This window comes from Patella vulgata, chromosome 4, assembly GCF_932274485.2.
Source record: "Patella vulgata chromosome 4, xgPatVulg1.2, whole genome shotgun sequence".
Lineage (NCBI taxonomy): Eukaryota > Metazoa > Mollusca > Gastropoda > Patellidae > Patella > Patella vulgata.
Window position 1 is genome coordinate 65,830,974 of NC_065882.2, and position 21,066 is coordinate 65,852,039.

At 34.3% G+C, this 21,066-nt stretch overlaps 2 protein-coding genes across 2 annotated transcripts; one reads left to right on the top strand and one right to left on the bottom strand.

The window, feature by feature from the left end:
• Nucleotides 1–2,858: 2,858 nt before the first annotated feature.
• Nucleotides 2,859–6,177, bottom strand: LOC126817484 (NADH dehydrogenase [ubiquinone] 1 beta subcomplex subunit 7). The gene is made up of 3 exons (XM_050544494.2): nt 5,941–6,177; nt 4,709–4,877; nt 2,859–3,187 (listed from the first exon to the last, which is right to left on the bottom strand). Exons 1-3 carry the CDS (start codon nt 6,050–6,052, stop codon nt 3,091–3,093), a joined length of 378 nt encoding a protein of 125 aa, XP_050400451.1. The 5' UTR covers nt 6,053–6,177; the 3' UTR covers nt 2,859–3,090.
• A 449-nt stretch (nt 6,178–6,626) lies between these two features.
• LOC126817317 (probable rRNA-processing protein EBP2) lies at nt 6,627–15,197 on the top strand. The gene is made up of 9 exons (XM_050544180.2): nt 6,627–6,794; nt 8,210–8,293; nt 9,522–9,685; nt 10,631–10,754; nt 12,450–12,539; nt 12,904–12,979; nt 13,421–13,520; nt 14,163–14,310; nt 14,907–15,197. Exons 1-9 carry the CDS (start codon nt 6,702–6,704, stop codon nt 14,958–14,960), a joined length of 933 nt encoding a protein of 310 aa, XP_050400137.1. The 5' UTR covers nt 6,627–6,701; the 3' UTR covers nt 14,961–15,197.
• Nucleotides 15,198–21,066: the final 5,869 nt, after the last annotated feature.

The window sequence follows — 21,066 nt, forward strand, 5'->3', positions numbered from 1 at the left end:
TACAGGTTTCTTAATTCTTTATTAAAAATGCATTATAAAAGATTTAGATTAAGAGCTGGCTGGTCTTGGTATGATAGATAATGAATATATTGTAAATTTCATTCAAATTACTTTATTCTGGGCGAAGTTATGACTGAAGAAGATGTAGTGCAGATTGTTCATTGTTGTAACAAGGGGGGTGACTGGTTGTACGTGACAAGAATTAGGTCAGGATTTTTCATGCAGTTCCCCCCTTGCCAGTGGTGCAAAGAAAGTAAAAGAACCTGTGACCGTGTCCGGGTAAAATTTCCCTAAAAGCACGCTGTATTGCTTAAACCCAATCTGATTAAAACACAGATCCATTTCGTTTCGTTTTTTATAGTTCAAATTTTCGTTTTACTTGTTTGTACTACACTAGGATCTGGAAGAGTTGTGATATAACTGGTGTTCTGGATGATGTGAAGGAATAGCTAATATTATGGCGAGTTTTGGGCGTGAGGTGCACGGAACTGTGGGTAACCCACTAGAAACATCAACGCTGATTGGTTAATCGATTGCCATGATGTAATTGGGTCAAAAGCCGCTTGTACGAACTCTTTGATGTGACTTGCAACTACAACCGGCCAGATCTTGATGCAGTAGAGGCCATCAAAAGTATAAACAAATGAAACGAAATATAGATCTGTATTTTAATCAGATGGACTGAAACTGCCGGACAAAATGGTGGCTCCTCGAACGTAAATAGTGTAAAAGTTTGTCATATCAAGGTTGTGGACCCTCTTAGAGGTCACAATTTTGATTTGGTTTTGAGGAAACTTTATACGCAGATAGTCTAAAAGTATGTAATACCAAGGTTGATGAAACTTGATAATCACGCATATCGGAACTTAACTTCTTAGATTATGGTCCCTGATTCTATAAAATATCATGTTTTTAGGAATTCTGCTTATGGACCCTCTAAAAGTTACAATTTGTATTCAATTTTAAAAAAACATTATTATCACCATTATACCTCAGTGACTGAAGGTAGAGTTCAAATTTCGTAAAAAATCTGACCAAAAATGCCTCACAAAATGACCACTCCTTTTACACAAATAGTTCAAAAGTATGTAATACCAAGGTTGTGGACCCTCTAGAAGTTAATTTTTATTTGATCTTGATGAAACTTCAAATGTGTGTTTATAACCCAAAGATCTTGGTTCCTTTCGATATTCATGCATATTTCCATACATACACTGTATTAATAACAATGTATGTTTACAAGCATTATCTGATGGTTAACCACTGCTACATTAAAGCCATACAAAAAAAAAAAAAAAAAATATTCTGGTTCTCAGACAATCCTGAACAAAAATCTGATGCAGGGTTTTTTTTTGTTTTTATAACTACTGCGGTACTGGGCTTATTGACTTCTCATAAACATCACATTTCAAGGCACTACATTTATCTTGTAGCAAAGCATGTTTATCCAGTACTTCTTCTACCTTAGTGTTGGTATGTTTATCCAGTATCATTTATGATTGTAACATTTATCAGGGTTGCATATATACTTGATAAATGATTCTATGTCATATTTCTGGATTGTTCAATTTTATTTTTATAGACCTACTTCCTGTAACTAGGTTAAAACCTTTACCTGCGGTAATTGATGTGACCGTTTTTATAAAACGGGTGATGTATACAAACATTATCTGCTGGTTAAATACTGCTACATTAACTATGGTGTAAAATGGTATTTCATCTATAAAAACCTGGTGCATTTTATTATGGTTCAATACAGTCGTAACAAAAAAAACTTGGAATTTCTCTGCTACAGTATCTGGGAAGGAAATGAATAATTTATATCTGTAAACAGAACACGTATTTAATACAGATCAGCAATTTTGTTAATGCTGAGCATTAATCATAACCATTCTAATCAAGATCTGGTCTTGTACTTACTTGTGTGCACGTGACTAAAACTCTTAAATAAAACTAAAACATTAAAGGATTCAGACTTTTCAAAGGCAAAGAGCTAAAAATTGCATCAAGATTTTAATTCTTATCCAATGAAAAATCGGAATGCTTAAAATATTTGAGCTTAAGTTTTTGTGAATATGGCTCCAGGTCTCAGAATGCCATAAATTGAAACGATTGTCATTTGACCGATTTAGAATAAAATATAACGCAAGTTGATTCTCTAAATGGAACATTTGTCCATGGTTCAATTATTTCAAAAATTTACATGTGATGAATTGAAAATTTCACAACATTCAGTATCCCCTACAAACCATCGATAAGACATGATGGGTTAGATCTTTTTGCTGACGATATATTCAAAACCACCATAAACCAAAACAAACAAATGAAATGAAATTGGGTTTAGCGTCCTACTGTTCTGCTCCGAACTAGGCTAATGAAGAAGGGCATACACCATACACTGTGCTATGGGTGAAATTTTGCCAGGACAGCAGCACTACAGCCTACTCTTATATCAAATTCCAACTGTCAAGAGATCTTTTACGTGCACGCCAATATGTATACGGGGCCTTGGTTTTCATCCCATCCGAACGACTAGACAGCTGTCCTTGTCCTGCATCACTGACAAGGGGGAACCACGCCGGAAAATCTGAATGAACTTTCTCTCGGCCAATGCAGGGATTGAACATCCGACCTCCAGGCTACCGAGCAAGCGTCTTACCCACTTAGCCACTGTGACCCCCACAATCAAATGACAACAAAGCAAAGATTTTACGTCATTTGATAACACGAATGAGCTGCTTTGTCATGAAGACTATTATCTGATAATTTGTTTGGGGTGTTGTGGAATTATAACTTACATGATTTCTAATAAATCTTAAAGACTGTCGAGAAGAAAACAAAAGCACTGATGCAGGTAGTTGAGTTTCAATATCATTTACTTCAAGGCAAAAATTACTTAAGACAACAAAGCCTTTGATAAATTTCCTTTTAGCTGATAATAAATGATGGTACGGATAAGTCTGAACTTGCAACACTGAGTAGTCAAATATATAAAATTATCCACACTAATATAGCTTTCTTTGTCTGAAGTTGATCTCCATTTATACAATTTTTACACATTGTTTATAAGAGTCTACATAATTTAATAGGTTATTCTAATTCTTCTTTACTCCTTTTTGCATCTATTCTTTTCGCTCTTTCTTTTAATCTTTTTTCACGTTCATATTCTTTCATTCTTAACACAAAGCTGAAATATAATAAATAATTCAATTAATACATGTAGATATCAGAATCTAGACTAGACAATTTATAAATGCAACTAAGTTTTAGTGCCAAAACAAAAAAGAATATTCATGTTTTATTCACATACATGTACTCAGTTGAATACCATAATTTATCTATTATATTGTGTAAATGAAATAAATGGAGTCAACGTCCTACTTTTTTTGCCCTGACTGGGCTAATGGAGTCGGACATATGCCATGCAGTGTGCTATGAGGGAAATTTGCCTGGACAGGTGCGCTATGGCCTAATCTTATACTGAATTCCAACCGTCAAGGTTTTTTTTATGTGCATGCCAATGTGAAAGGGACCTTAGTTTTAATCCCATCCCAATGATTAGACAGCTGTGTTTGTCAGGTCCTCCGTCCTGCATCCCTCACAAAGGGAACCCACATCAGAAAACAAACATTGATGAAATTTCTCCAGGATAGCGACCTAGAATCTTACTCACTGAGCCACGCCTTCTATTATATTGTGTATCTTAACTATAGTCACAATACCCAGCATTAAGGTAACATGCAGTGCAATTATTTTGTTTTTCTGTCAAACAATTATCAAGGATTTTAGTCCCAGAAATTATATCAGTTACAAAAGAAAGTAAGCCTTATACAATATGCTTACACAGTACTGGGCCTGGATTCAACTTTTTTTTAGCTTTCTAGGAAATCCAGGGTTTAGGTCAAATGATCTTATCGATCACGCAACTGCGGAAATACGCCCACAGATCAGCTACACATCTCTCAACAGCCCGAAACGATAATCTCTATTGTGTTCACAAGCTTTTCTGCACACATTTCTGATTTCAATGCTTCACACCCAATATAAAATGCAATAGGGTTAAACTTCACACAGTCCTAATGCTTCACAAAAAATTTGAAAAAAAAAATCTATTAAAAACTGAAGTCTCTAACATGTCAGGCGAGGTAAGTCCAAAAGGGAATATCGCTGAAGACCCCAATGCCACACAACAAATTAATATGAAAACATAAACAAAGTTTTTGAACAGGGGGTGTGTACTCTAGAATGGATATTGATATTAATGGTTTATCCTCTTATGACAGATACTTCACACCAAATATGAAAGAAATTGCTAAAAATTCTAGCCTCTGTTATGTTAACAAGGTTTTCGGACAAGGGGTATAACTCCTGAACAGAAGGCTACCGAGTGCTGAAATTGATAGGGTTTGTCCTCTCATGGCTCAAACTCTTCAAACCATATTTGAAAAGAATTAGTAATAAACCTATCACATTAATATAGTTTTAGGAAGAAATGGGCAGATATGTTTGAAAACTATACAGAGTAGTATACACAATTGCTGGAATTTGTCAATTTATCTTTATTAGAAAGATACGCTGACAAGTCTAGGATGAGTTGCATGGAAAACATAGTCTACTGCATATATTAAAGTTCTGTCTTCATTATCCCAGTCATTGCGGAACAGTAGGATGTTAAACCTCATTTCACTTATATATCCAAGTTACTTACTCGTCATATTGACAATCATAATACTTGTGGTAATCATGATCACATTTTGCTGTTAAAGGATAAACTTTATCTCTGCAAGTAAGATAGTCTAGCCAGATATCAGCACAATAATCACGCTTATCCAGTGGCATATTGGCACGATCCATTTCTTCCCTTGACAATGGAAGAACTGAAACAAATATAAACTGTACAAATTAGATAGAATAAGTTACTTTTTAATTTTACTTGCTCACCAAAATTTTCTGTCTGTCAATATTTTTGGCAGCATCAGTTCACAAGACTACTGAGATACAAGTTTTCCAGATTTTTTGTGGTCCATAATAGATTACCCACTTATTCAATACATTTTAATGTTATAACTTTGAGAAATGACACAGATCAGATTTTCTTTATTATGATGCTACGCACAAGACACTAGACTAGTTACTACTAATACTAAGTTAGATATGGATTCTAAGATTGCTGTCTTGTGCGTAGCATTAAAGTCTAGTGTTAGGCTATCTGAATTTGCATGATTGCTGTCTCACTCTCAGTACTCATGTGTCTGACAGTAAGTTAGTTAACATGACAATGCAGTGAGTGATTTTTTTTTGATTTTTTTTTAGACACAATCAAGTTTAACATTTAAAGTAGCTAAGTCTCTAACTCAATATCATCCAAATTGAAAGTCATACACGTTGAAAATACTAATTGTATGTCAATTCAAATCAACATTGATGTTGTGATCTTACCAGGAAAAGACAGGCTCTGATATCCAATATTCAAGACAAAATAAACATTTTACCATTGGTACACGAATCGTGTACCATAGTGCGTTTAAGCGTCATTTGCAACAAGTGACCAGAAAGAACGAGGCTAGATGTTCAACTGGAGAGCCTGCTCATTAGACTGGAATAACCAGACGCTAGAAATTGCTATAGGGTTCGCTGGACATAACTGATTTGAAATTAAGAGTCAAAACGGAAACAATTGAATGTAAATTAGTTTATATACAATCAGATTACATTATTATATGCGTTGCGACCCAAGGCCATTTGGGTCAATTTCTAGGTCTTAAATATTAGCGATTTAGCTCCTTTGATCTATGATTTGCAGAATTGTGTATTACATTGTTGCTGGACTTAATGTTTTTTTTAGTTCTTCATGATCAATACTGTACCATCACCATGTGTGTAGAGAAATATTATATTAATATGTCAGAATAACATAAATATATAAAATAACGAAGGTACCTCTTTCCTTTCTCCCATTTGGGAAACCATATAAAGGATCAAATGTAGGTGAGCTTTTAATATCAGGAGCAGTATCTGGGTGCGTAATATACGCATATATCTGATTTCCCATTATGGTAATGTATGGGCCTAATTTCAACTCCTTTTGGTCACTAAAATATAATCAAAACATTCGTCCTTTCCTCCGTTCGGAAAGTCAGACCCGTACCATGATGCACCACATTAATGTCTGCTAAAATTCGAAAAGACCAAAAACTAACAAAATTTTGCATTAGTAGTCTTCGGTATGAACAAATATGTTCTCAGATTCCATAATATATATACAATTTCCGATTCAAATAAATTCTTGTATTTTTTAAAAAATATATTTTACGTAGAGAATAGGGGGCATCAGACAAGTAAAAAGTTAATACGCTCCACTTAAAGCATGTTATACAAATATGCCTGCATCAAAATTTCAGACTAGGAAATGTCACGATGTAATACCCTGCCCCGCTAAAACTATAAGGTACATAAGCCGGTGGGGAGATCTGGTGACTCAATGGGTGAGACTTATTTTCTTTTAGGATACCATGATTCGCGGGGTGTGATAAGTGTATGACGTTTGCTATTGTTACGAACCATCTCACTCAAAGGGTCCAAACTTAGATATTGGACCGAATGTTCTCATCTAGCGCCCCCTGGGCAATGTTTTCAGTTTGACACTTCCGGTGTAGCACTAGCACGTGTGTGCCGTAGAAAATAAATAACATTCCCGAATTATGGCATTATTTAAAAAATTCACGAACAGAATACCCTATGAATCTGACGAAAGTGTCAGCAGTGATGCTGAAAGCTTAGATTCAGATGAGGAGGTAATTCTTGCTCCTGAGAACTATTATGTAGGCTAACAGGAACTGCCTGAGAAGCTGGATCATATTGTTACATTGTAACTTGTTGACGTCAAATAATGAAATATAAGACCTTCATAAATTAAGTTTCTCAAGGGATACAAATAATGTTAAATAATTTCGTTTTTGCGAATTTATATATAAATTGTATAATTAATTTTGTTTAAAAGAGAGAGAATAAAAACGTGTGAGAATTATCTTATTTTTCGCTGAAGCTTCATAAATTAAAATATACATATTTCTTTCTTAGACTTTCTATGAGACGCGTAATTCTCGCTTTGGCCAGATTTGGTAAATTGACATGTGCATTGCCACTTTTGCCCAGTGCATCCGGTTCCAGTCTGAATTTTTTTTTAATTAACAGTCTGTGGGTGACAGTTTTAGTTAAGTTTCTTTCTGTGTTACCGGAAAAGAGCTTTCCCTCCGCAAGCACTGCGCTTCGGGAGATGCTTTAGAGCTTTACACTACATTAAAGTACCGCTCTGAACTTGAATCGGTCAGCAGGATAGCTTATTAATAATTATTACTGACTAGTTCAACTCTGAACTTAGGTCTCATTGCACTCGCTTTGTACTTTCAGGAACCGTCCTATTGAATCTGTGTCGAAAAAGTTTCGTCCTCCAGTCAATTTTACTGGACAACTTTTTACTGCTAAACAGTTGCGTGTCAGTCCCTGTGAATGCCTGTACAATGTAAAGGAACATCTTAGTGAGAAAATGAGACTTTGCTTACCTGCTAGAGTCAGTATGTGCGACACAACATGCCACATGGTGTTAAAAATACGCCCTCTTCTGCTAAACAGATGCTAGATTATTATTATTATTATTCATGATACGATATGTGCATGTTGAGATACCCATGCCAATAGTAGTGAATTGTCAATAGATAGGCAGACAATAATAGAACTATATACACAGTTATTTCCCTTTGACTTAAATCACAAGATACTTCTATACTTCACAAATTGCCTCAGCTACTAACATGTATTACTATTAGGGTTGTAGCAAGATGATTATTTATTCCTGATTTCAATTCCATCCTCAATCTTCTTCTGGCTATATTGCTTTCTCTGGTTCATTAGGTTGTCTTTCCTTAGAGCTTAATTATTTGTTGAGGTTATCACAATATGATAGGGTTTATTGTGATGTAGGATTTAATTTGTTAGTGCGATGCTGAAATATTTTTAAGATCAACAATCGGGGATAGGGGTCCCGTCCCGCATAGGCATTTTTCCTGTTTCAAGATCTCCCTTTCGGTTACAGTGAACAAAATATATTTTTAAAATAAAATCAGGCTAACTTGTAGTGGAGACATTTGTTTTGTATCTTGGCAACCTGAGTGCAATATCTAATTATACTTTTCATTTGTTATGATTTCAGCTTCAAAATGCATTTGCTGCAGGCAAGTTGAAATCAGGATTTGTCATTGAATCAGCACCAAAGAAGCAGTTAATAAAAAATACGGTAATTTTAATATCCTTCAGTTATCAGTTTTAATATCACACTTGACCTTTTTGTTAATTGTTGATATGTGTGTGTATATATATATACATCTTAATCTTTAAGAAACATTTAGCAATTTAGGAACACATTAAACAGAACACAATTTTTATGGGATATTTTGTGCTATTAGAATAAAACCAGTGATTGATATCCCATAAAAATTATGTTCTGTTTAATATATCAGCTGCAAATAGGCTATGTCACAGATAATTCACAATACTGTATTTTGGTTAAATGATAGGTATGACTGTTAAATTTTTAGCTTACAGTACAGTCCAATCTGACCAAGGGTATAACTAAACAAAAATGATGACTGCAGTGTTTTTTTCTAGCATGCTGTTGTTATTCTAGCATGCCGATATTACTGTGAATTTATAGCATGCTAAAATCATGCAAATTAAATGATATACATGTACTTTACATGTATGTAAATTATATATATGTTAATTTTGACAATGGTGTCCGTACTTTCAGTCTATGTCTATCCTGTTTTAAAATTTATTTATCAAAAGGTATTAGGTAGGAGGAATACATGTGCACAGATTCTTGAACATGCAACCATTAGGCCTGATCTATAAATTCTCCATCATGGCATGTAGTCTGTTAATTATATTGTATCCAAAATTTAAATTAAATATGAATGAAGAATGTTAAAATAGTAAATCATAGTAAATTTCCATTAAATTGGAGATCCTTGTAATGTGTTGACATATATACATTTAGACATGGTAAATCATGCCATGTAGAAAAGGGTATGAGAAATAAACCTGCCCAAACAAAAACCCAAAGGACTATGACAACGATATGATTATTTCGCACTAGATTTGAATGTAAATTAAGATAAACACAGTTTCATACAATAAGAATGATGTATGTGTTTATAAATGTTGTAGTTTTCAAGGTCACAAAGATGTCAGTATTAGGGTAATGCTTATTTTACAAGTTACAATATTTTTAAAGCTGGAAAATTGAATGAAAAGCTAGCGATTTCCTACTCCTTACATGCAAAATATGACAAAACTGAAGTGATTTCTTAGCAATTTAATCCTTATTTCAGTGACACTAGCAAATTAAGCTCAACACTCTTGGCTGATACTCGATAGATATTTTCAGTACAAAAACTGAATAAAATTTGACCATTGTTTGATTTGGCTCTTTGATATTTGGATCTGAACAATTCTTTTTGCAGACCGGTCTCAGACAAAAACTTGATGAAATGAAACAAGACTTGGCTTGGATAGAAAGATTAGATATGACAAATGATTCTACACAGTTACCTAAAAGTATGGTAGATGAAGATATTGGATCTGGTGATGCAGATGTTCATAATGATTTTAAACGAGAAATGAAATTGTAAGTTGTTATTCATTAATGTTACTATCTCTCCCAAATCTTTAATTCTTTTTTTGTATGACATATTCTGTGAAATATGAAATGATATACTGCAAGGAGTATGGAATGTTACTGAAGTAAGATTCTGCATCTGATTCAAGCCTTTTATCATTTCTGTCATAGATATCTGAATAATTAAAAAGATTTATATTCCTTCTTAATACTGTTTAAACATTAGTACAGTAAAGTCAGATTCGTATAAGTCGAATCTTCGCTCAACTCACCCTGCACGTTTTTCATATTAAATTTCTGCGCGTAAATCGGATTTCCTAAGTCGGTATCTTTGCTCAACTCGGATCAATATGTTTGGTCCACCTTTGACCCTGCACGTTTTTCGTATTAAATTTCTGCGTGTAAATCGGATTTCCTAAGTCGGATCTTTGCTCAACTCGGATCAATATGTTTGGTCCATTTCATCTAATTCCGGCATTTTTCCTTCGCCATAGTCCGATCAGCAGTATGTTCAGAATTTGACTTAAGTTAGTTTCGTCCTGATTGTCTAAATACTATCCCCTTTCATTTTGACTCAAATCAGCCTATATGAAATGAAGCAATAATATGAAACTCGCTCTCCGCTGTACGAGACACCTTCCGAGAAAATTTAGGACATTTTTCAACGATATGGACAAAAAGGAAGTTATCTACCCCCCCCAAACGGATGTTATCTACATGTACTCGCACATATGAACAAAAGCTTGAAATGTGCCTTTGAATCAATTATAATTTATTATCCAGCTCTTGCAGTTTATTTCTAATCGAAATAAGATTGAATTTCATCTAACTCGAATCTTTGATTAAGCTCGGATAAGATTGGTCAGTCCACTTAGATCCAACTTATGCGAAGTTTACTGTATTTTAGCAATTTAAGATGTATTGATCAATTCTTATATGTGAATTTTACACCAGTTATCGACAAGCACAAGCAGCAGTTTTAGAAGCTTTACCGAAGTTACAGAAACTTGGTTTAAAAACAAAAAGACCAGAAGATTATTTTGCTGAAATGGCCAAATCAGATGATCACATGAAAAGGGTAAATATTTTTATGCTGGCAGTAAAGTCAGTTTTGTATTGCAACTGGTTTAATTTTGATAATTCCACAGTAACAGTACACATGTTGGAAAACACCAGACATGCACAGGATATCTGTTTTATGAATTAAAGTACCTTCAAGGCGCCAAGTAAACTACCAGTATCATTAAAGTTCCGATGCTCCATTTTGCTGTCCACTAAAATTTCACGATATGCCTGTTTTTAATCAGAATGAATCCAAGCCAGGACATTATCTAGCGTTGGTATTTTGATATTGTTTTCTTGATAAAATGTTAAATAATGAGTACATAATTTGCATGGATTAAGCCGTGAGAAGTTTAATATTTTAGCAAAAAATGCCACCGTGTATCATGACTTTGAACACTTCATAATCTCATGCATAAAAATCAGATAAACAATGCTGATAATTGGTTTACTTTGATAATAACAATGCTATAATTAATTACCTGATGGTATTAACCCTTTCACTGCGTATACCCGGTAGTACCGGGTATTATAAAATGTCGATAAAATGCCCGTACCCGGTATTACCGTGTACTCAGTAAAGCCCTCGCTAAAATTAGTACCGTAACTGCAAGTGCCATCTATTGTATTTTCTATACACTAGAACATATTTCCACGTGTTTCAAAGCAGCAAACCGTAAAATGGCGGAGTGCATTGTGACAACGTAGACGATGCACTCTCGACGAAGTCGTGAATGACGTCTTGCTGACCAACACGTGGACAATTTCGAGGCGGGTGATACACATAATTCGTTTCCAGTTACTTGATAATGATAGTAGTCAGGACAGTGATTGGTATTATGAAGTGTGTGATTTGTTGCGCGACGTTCCGCCCATGGCTAGCTATGTCTCCCGTGCATGATGAACAAGCCCAATGTGAACACGATAGCCCTGTGTCTGCAGTAGATTCTGACAATAATTCTGATGTTGATAATAATGCTGGCCTGCTGGATCGTAAAATACGTAGGTAATTCCTGATTCCCGAACGTGTAGATCTATTGACTGACTATATTGATAATGATATGGGACTTGGGGATGAAAGTGAAAGTGAAAGTAAAAACAAGGTATTGCAATCCGAACGTGGTCATGGCAGCGGGAGACGTGATGCGCATGTTCGCGGCGGCATTGCTCATGGCTGCTATTGATATTTTTGTTCATTTTATATATCTTTATCAAAATCCAGTAAAAAAAACAATATCTTTTAAGTATTTCATGGAGAAAAATTCGTTTTCGTGTTAGCTTTAGTGTGAAATGAGAAATCCAAAATGGCCGCCATGACGTCACATGACTACATTATTATGCAAATTTCCAAAATTCTATTTTTTCCTCTTAGCCCAACCTCATGCCCATCCCAACAGACAAAAAGATTTTTCATAAAAGCTTCCATAAGTACTGTTTGGCATTCAGTTCCAACCTCCCTTTTTTCCTCAAAAAAGGGTCTAGCACAGGCAGTGGATTTACGTCTAGCATTGAAAGGGTTAAGCTGTTTTTATTATTAGATTTGCAAATGATCACATTAATTTCAATACACATTGTGTTGTTTCTTATTTTTCTGTATTTCATATCAATTATTCAAAAGTTTTTTTCTGTTGGGTGCATAATAAGTTACATGTATGTGTCAATTACTTGTGGAAATCTTGAAAATATTCTATATTATTGTTTTGTCTTCCAGGTCAGAGAAAAATTATTAGAAAAAACACTAGGTATGGAAAGATCAGAAAAGGCCAAGAAATTACGAGATTTAAGAAAGTATGGAAAACAGGTAAAACAATTGATGCTTAAAGTATTTTCTATTATTAGTCTTAAATGGTGTCATTTAATTAAGCAGAACAGTAGGATGTTCAACCCTATTTCATTCCATTTCATTAAAACTCCTGGACACAAGCAATGTTTGCTTGGCAATACTTGGCATGTGTTTGTAATAACTTTAAAAATGTACATTTGTCACAATAGTTACCTTAACTTGTCAGTCTATCTCTTGTTGTTTTACTGGGGACAATGGCTGTGTTCTTGCTTATTATACCACAGCTTCAGATGTAGAAGATAGTTAATGAACATTATCTTATTGCAGTGGCGGTTCTTTTTCTGGCAAATGTATATTTCTATGATTTTACTCTCAATAACAGGTGCAAAAAGAAGTTTTACAGAAAAGACAGAAAGAAAAAAGAGACATGTTGGAAGCTGTTAAAAAATACAGAAAAGGTTAATTCTTTATTCAGTTCCTTAAAAAAATATGTAAACTCAGATCAGTGCTGCTCAAGCATAGCTTTACTCAAATCATCCTAAAGGCACTTCACAAATTTTAAAAGAACTCTTTGATTTCTATACTCCCCAGCGATCCAACCTTCGTTCTTCAAGTGATCGTAGCATATTGAGGATCCCCAAATATAATAAGCGTTCTGGTGAATATGCTTTCTCCGTCAAAGCAGCAAAAGTGTGGAATGATCTTCCAAAAACTCTTAGAGAGTCCTCTTCCATCCAGAGCTTTAAGACTAACTTAAAAACCTACTTATTTCAAAAATGTTTTTGAACTGTTTTGTTGTGAATGCGCTTAGAAACACTCATGTGTAATGAAGCGCTATATAAATCGAACAATAATAATAATAATAATAATAAATATGGAAATATATATTTCTTTTACAGGTCAGAAAGATAAACTTGATTTTCTCAATAATGATGATTTTGAAGAAAATGATAAAAAGAATAAAAAAGTTCAAAAGGGTGGAAAAGGTGGAAAACCTGGGTAAATTAGTTTGGTTTTTTATATATATATATATTACAATTTTAGTATGCAGGTTTGAAACAGATTTAGCAGAAAAGCATGCAAGCCTTTATTTAGTAGTGCTAAAATTTGGTCAGATTGAAATGCAGACTTTGTTGTGATTCACATTTTTATTCAACCAGTTTAGAAGTGAGCATATACACCTGTCCATTCACGAGTTCTATGAAAACCCAAAAAAGTTTTATGATTTAATTATTATTAATTATTATTAACCGGATAATAAAATTATTTGACGGAAATAACTTCATCTTTGTGCAGTGGTGGGAAATAAAATCCAGATTTGGTTAAAATTATGCTGTTGTTTGTTTGATGTCAAGTGTCTGCAAGTTAGTTCTAAGGAAACTAATCTGATTTCACCAGCTTAATTTGGCAGATCACGTTGTGATGTCAATCATTATTGTAACATAACCAATTAACCATAGACTTATTTAGGGCATTATAGTGGGGTTATTGTAAACTGTGGGTCTCTTGAAGTATTGTATATACATGGTATGTTTATATATGGTTATATTTGAGGAAATATATCATTACCAGAGTTCTCGGTCAGGCTTTATAAACTATGTGCATTTATACTTTTATCAACAATTTGCCATTCTTCTACAGAGTCAACAGAAAAAGAGTTTATAAAAATGCCAAGTTTGGTTTTGGAGGTCAAAAGAAACGATCAAAGATGAACACAAAAGATTCTGTAAATAATGTTTCACAGTATGGTAAAAATTTCTCGAAAATAAGATCTTCAAAAAAGGGAATGGTAAGATTTACATTTTGACCATACAGAACAAATTTCAGAAGCCAACAACAACATTGTTGTTTATACTGTTGTAAATGTATGTAGTTGTGATCATATACTTAACCAGAAATCGATAAGTTCATGTAGCTTAAAAGTCACATAAAGCAGTTGAAAGAGGTTGCCACCACAAGTATTCTTAATGGGAATTTGTTGTATGGATTATTGTATTGAGGTTAGGTTGCTGCATCACCCTTAGGATTTTTGATGGACTGTAAAATATGAAAATTAGCATAAACCTTAAGGTCCAATATTATAGAATATATGGCATATATAGATTTTTCCAAGCATACAATTATTAAAATAGATCAATTCATTACATCCAATAAGAAAAATGGATATTGGCCTTTTGCAGCATGAAGTAGGTGTTGAGATTTTAACCCCACTCCTTTACTTTCTGAACCGGGAACTTGGTCCCAAGTGATACTTCTCTTGTTGCTCTTCTTGGGGATGATGTTCTAAAAAAAAACCTAAGGTTCCACCAATTAAACTGCGATTGTCATGAAACACCAACGTCAATATTTGATATGACATCACAATATTGTTTTTATATTTTTCAGAAGAATAAAAGACCGGGAAAGACCAGGCGGCAGAATACAAAGAGCAGAAAATGAAAATAAATATTTATCTTATTATTGGACTGTTACCTGTTGGTCAGATAAAATCATTTGTACTAGCTCTATATTGATGAACTTGGATTTTTTTTCATGGCAAGTGAAGTGAATAGGAGCTATCATGAGCATTAATCTGTGAGATCATTAATCTTTATAAACTGCTGTTGAATGTTGTCAAAGAGAAAATAAAGTTTAAAGATTGTGATAATTAAAGGGGAAATCAATGAAGATTTTAAAGTGTTTCGTCTTTCTGAAAATATTTTTTCACAGGATAAAATAGAATTTTCCATATTATTATGACAGGAGGATATTCTGAACAGATAAATGTCTACAGCTATTTGTGAATCTTAGAATTAATTTGACTTTAAAGATACATTCTCGCGGAGGTATTTATAAGGTAGTTATTTCCCCAAAAAAGTATGCCACATGAGGCAAACACCGGCAAAAAATGTCAGGGTATTACTAACTTGGCAACCCGATGGCTTCTTGTCTGTCAGCTTGATTTAGGAAGTGCTTGTTATTTCTTGATCGAATGGTTAGCAGTTTTGGGAACATTGAGGGGTTTTAACGTACAAAACAACGGAAAAAGAAGTTGGCAGAAGATTATCCAAGAATTTACTTAGGCTTCATTATGTATGACAAATGGACTAACGACAAATACATTCTGAAAATGGGCCCTCCCTTAATCAAGTTACATGACTTCTAAAAATAGACTTTTATATCTTGGGGTATTTCCTCACAAATACAATGTTTTGAGGGGGGATTTGAAGCAAACTTCTAATAGATTAATTAGTTTGAATATGTTTTTAGTCCAAATATATCATCAAATCACCCAGTTTATACATGGGGAAGCCATCTTTAACGGACTGACAATTGATATAAAAGCATATTATTTTGTGATCTTAAACAAGAGCAATGCTACCGCTGCAATATATGTCCACATTCCTGCTTTGATTGATAAGGTACTTTTTAAAATGAAGAGAATGAAACATGAAATTTACAGACTAAATATTAATAAAAAAGTGGGTGTGACTCTCACACCACCCCTGGAGGTTGAGGCATGCACCAAAATAAATAGTTGCTGTCCTAACAGAATAAGGAGAGAGAAATGGGGTTTAACATCGACACAAGATAGGTCATTTCAGGACTAACATGGTTCAATTTTATTTCAATAGTATGCTTATAGGATTCACACCCATATCTAGACAATCCCTAAAAATTTCAGCTCTGGATCATTAACATGACATAACTGAAGACATGACAATCAATAGGATTCTTTCTCTGATTTTGGGGGCCATGGTAGTTCAGCAAAGAGTGCTGCCTTTACTTGAAGTTTGAAATCGAAGAAAAGCACAAGAAAAATCCGCTGAGCAGACAAAATCCTCAAACCTAGCATTGCACGTGTAACCATTTGTCTCAAAATGACTAAAGTACCGTATTAAGCCCAATTCCATTCCAATGATGCTTCCAGGCAAACTATAATTTTTTTTTAAAAGGTCAGACCAATTGCTATTGTTTGGCACGTAGAAATGGATACAAATGGGTTGCAACGCATATGATGTTATATGAATGTATATACATGTAAACTGATTTACATTCAATCATTTCTGTTTTTACTGTAATGTCGAAGACTGGACGATATTGAGTTAAAGACTTAGCTCCTTTAAGACTTAAGAATCATTTACAACAGATGGGACCAACAGACTGACAACAGTATACCACTATATTAAAATGTGGTCATATAAAAGCAATGCTCACAGTTTGAATTAATGTAAACCAGAACAACGGTAGAATCTTTTATTATCAGATCACGTTTACTATACTCGGAATAAAATAAAATATTTATAAAAGTGGATATATGTGTATAAATTATAAAACATATTTACAAAATAAAACATTGTGTACAAAAAAAATATCATTTGCTTAATGTAACCACATATGGTCAACTAATGTTAGATTTTCAATACTTATATTCATATTTAAGAACTATTGCAAGTACCTCTGGAATAGTATATAATACAATTCCTTCAGTCAGTATATAATTAAAATTTGACCAACCCAGTTTTGACACCTGTCTTCTATTATGATATTGGTCCAATTAAAAACTATGGTCTAATTTCAAACATTTACTCATCTGTAATGTACTACTGAAGACAAAGATTTGATACAAAAATAAATGTGTTCCAAAAATTTTCTTCTTTTAATTTCATTTACGACCAACTGATGTCCAATCGAAGACAAAAGATTTCATACAAAAATTAATATTCGAATGAGTTATCTTTCATAATTAATTCATATTTTCTCTTTGTTCTTTATCCCTCCATGCAGCATCCATATATTTTGTAATAGAGGAATTGTTTCTGAAAAAATTCAATCTCCTGTCACTTCTGTCTGTTTCAAGCTGAAAACAAAGGAAAACTGGTTTAAAAATAAACTGATAATGAGTTAGTTACAAAAGAATTCATTGAAATGAGATGGGGACTTGACAAGTTGACATACACTCAAGACAAACTAATTCATTTCAGGGGCCATAATCCAGGAAGTTACGTTCGGATACGAGTGATTTTCGAAAGGAACCAAGATCTTTGTGGTGTAAACATAAATTTAAAGTTTCATCAAAATCGGATCAAAATTGTGGCTTCTTAGAGGGTCTGCAACCTTGATAAACCATATTTTTACACTATTTGGTATGTGGGGTGGCCATTTTAACCAGCAGTTTTGATTCGATTTTCATGAAATTCGAGCTCAACCATCATTATGGAGTAATGATGTTATATTCAAACGTTTTGGTTTTTTTTAAATCGGATAAAAATTGTGACCTCTGGAGGAACCACAAGCTAAAAATTCGACTTTTCGTGCAAATCAATTAAACACAACGGAGGAGAAATATTATGGCGAAACTCTGATTATTCTCTTCAAGTTACCTACTGTATTTAATGTTTAAATTTGCCCCTATTGAAGCATTCGACTTTCTTTGCACAAACACGAGGAAAACAAGAGAATGTGATCCTATCAAGCAGTCAATTCTTCAAGTATTGTTGACTCAGACTGAAAGACAAGTTGCCAAAGGTCACAGTTTCTCAGTATTAGTCCAAAAAGAGCATTGCTATATCATATAACTGTCTCCAGGTGATGTGTTCGCCATAATGTATTATTTATAGAGAAATTGTATTTACCACCTACTAAACATTAATTACGTTTATTTTGGTATTAACTATGCATGGGAGATAAATTAGAATGAGCGTACAATGAACAGGAACTGAGCATCATACTCACTGTGACGTCACTTCGAAAATGGAAGTTCGTCAATTGATGAACAATTGTAAAAGGAACAAGCATGCCAAGTTTTATATCAATCATAATTGAATTGACAGAGGCTTGGTCTTTTATCGAAGAGCATCGTACAAGAAGAAGATCAACAACAGAAGTTAGAAAGATGCAGTTTCATTGTTTTGTGTATACATGTAGTTTTCTTGGTAGCTTAGATAGGCTTAAATGAAACTCACTAAAGGTTTTGTTATCCAACCGATTTCCTGAGATTCTGTCAGAGGGTATGGAAATTTTTTCACAGGTTCTTGATTTGCTCGGTGGATGACTTCTAAGAAATGACCTAAAATGAAGCATAGGTATAAAAACATGGATTATTTTCTATAATATGACTAATTATTAGTAGTAACTTTTACGTAGAACTATGTTACCCAAGTCTCTATTTAATAATTGTCCCCCGCCTTTCGAAGAAAGCAGGGGACTATTAAAATGGGTTCGTCCGTCTGTCCGTCCGTCTGTCTGTCCGTCTGTCTGTCTGTCCGTCTGTCTGTCTGTCTGTCCGTCTGTCTGTCCGTCCGTCCGTCCGTCCGTCTGTCCGTCTGTCTGTCCGTCTGTCTGTCTGTCTGTCCGTCTGTCTGTCCGTCTGTCTGTCTGTCTGTCCGTCTGTCCGTCTGTCTGTCTGTCCGTCTGTCTGTCCGTCACACTTTTTGGGACACAATAACTCTCTTCCTAATTGAGCTAGAATGTTCAAACTTGGTGTATGTGTTTATTAGGTCAATGCCTTGATGGAGTTCGAAGATGAGCATTTTCCGCTTAGGGTAAGCAGAGATAAGCAATTTGATTGGTTGATGCTTTGGGACACGATAACTCTCTTCCTAATTGGGCTAGAATGTTCAAACTTGGTGTATGTGTTGATTAGGTCAATGCCTTGATGGAGTTCGAAGATGAGCATTTTCCGCTTAGGGTAAGCAGAGATAAGCAATTTGATTGGTTGATGCTTTGGGACACGATAACTTTTAATTGAGCTAGAATGTTCAAACTTGGTGTATGTGTTAATTAGGTCAATGCCTTGATGGAGTTCGAAGATGAGCATTTTCCGCTTAGGGTAAGCAGAGATAAGCAATTTGATTGGTTGATACTTTGGGGCACGATAACTCTCTTCCTAATTGAGCTAGAATGTTCAAACTTGGTGTATGTGTTGATTAGGTCAATGCCTTGATGGAGTTCGAAGATGAGCATTTTCCGCTTAGGGTAAGCAGAGATAAGCAATTTGATTGGTTGATGCTTTGGGACACGATAACTTTAGTTCTAATTAAGTGAGATTGATGAAACTTGGTGTTTAGTTTCATTACAGTAATACCTTGACTAAGTTTGATAATGAGCATTTTCTGCTCAGGGTAAGCAGCAATTTGATTGGTTGATACTTTGGGGCACGATAACTCTCTTCCTAATTGAGCTAGAATGTTCAAACTTGGTGTATGTGTTGATTAGGTCAATGCCTTGATGGAGTTCGAAGATGAGCATTTTCCGCTTAGGGTAAGCAGAGATAAGCAATTTGATTGGTTGATGCTTTGGGACACGATAACTTTAGTTCTAATTAAGTGAGATTGATGAAACTTGGTGTATAGTTTCATTACAGTAATACCTTGACTAAGTTTGATAATGAGCATTTTCTGCTCAGGGTAAGCAGAGCGATACGCAATTTGATTGGTCGAGACTTTGGAAAACAATAACTCTCCTACTTTGATTGTTAGACTATAAGTAAAGATATACTGTTTGATTGTTCAATACTTTGTAAAAGATAATTTGTGATAAATTTATATGTGTCCTCTAATTATTTTCCTATTTCGGCGGGGGACATCAGCCTCACTGTTGGCTTGTTATATATTGTTAATAGCTTAATCTAACCAGCTCGGTACCGATATAACCAAAGCAGTCTCTTTGACATTTCTTTCTCCTAACTGTAACAGTTTAATTCAACCTCGTCTTGGCTTTAAGACTTCAGGTCCAGTCCCTGCAAGAACCAATAAATTTCCAGGACAGAAGAATGATCTGCTGTTGGGCTGTAATGGGCTTTGAACACCCAATGTTTATAGCATTCTGAAACCTAAACCATATCCTCAACTTACTGTCTTCTTCACCTTCTTCTGTATCATGGATAGAGTTTGGCTTACCGGTTAACACATGAACTGAAAAATACATTAATACAAACTTTTAAGGCCTTAAAAATGTGAAAGATGGGTTGTTGTCATGGGCAATGAAACCATCCCATATGCAGCTATTCATAAAATTTGAAAAGAATGTCTGTAGAAACAGAACTTAAATTGAAATCCTTTCAACAGTATATGCCAGGATTTACATGTAAATGCATCAAGAGTTCAAGACCATTCCCTGCAAGTTTCAAATGTAAATGATCTTGAAAGGGTTAAAATAGCTTTATTAAAAGACCTGTGTAAAAACTGATGAATGAAATGACATGACCAATAATTTCATAAAAGTACAAGACAAGTTATCTGGCATGCATTGGGGAAAAAATTTCAAAAAACGACTCTGTGATTGTCACATGTCTTGCAATTTCCTGGTCAACTTGCTTGAATCTTAATCTTCTGAAAAATTTAAGAGGACACACGGTTAATTGAGTGTTTCACATTCCCACCCAACTCTTTTGAAAAGGATGGAGCTATTTCTGCGAAAAACTAACACATTTTCAAAATCCTGGGGTTTAAATTCATTTCAGATAGACATCTTACGAATCACAAACAGCTTGAAATGTCCCAATATTAGTAAACTAAGCTTACAATGATGATAAATTTTACGTATTTTTTGTTAAGATCTGTAT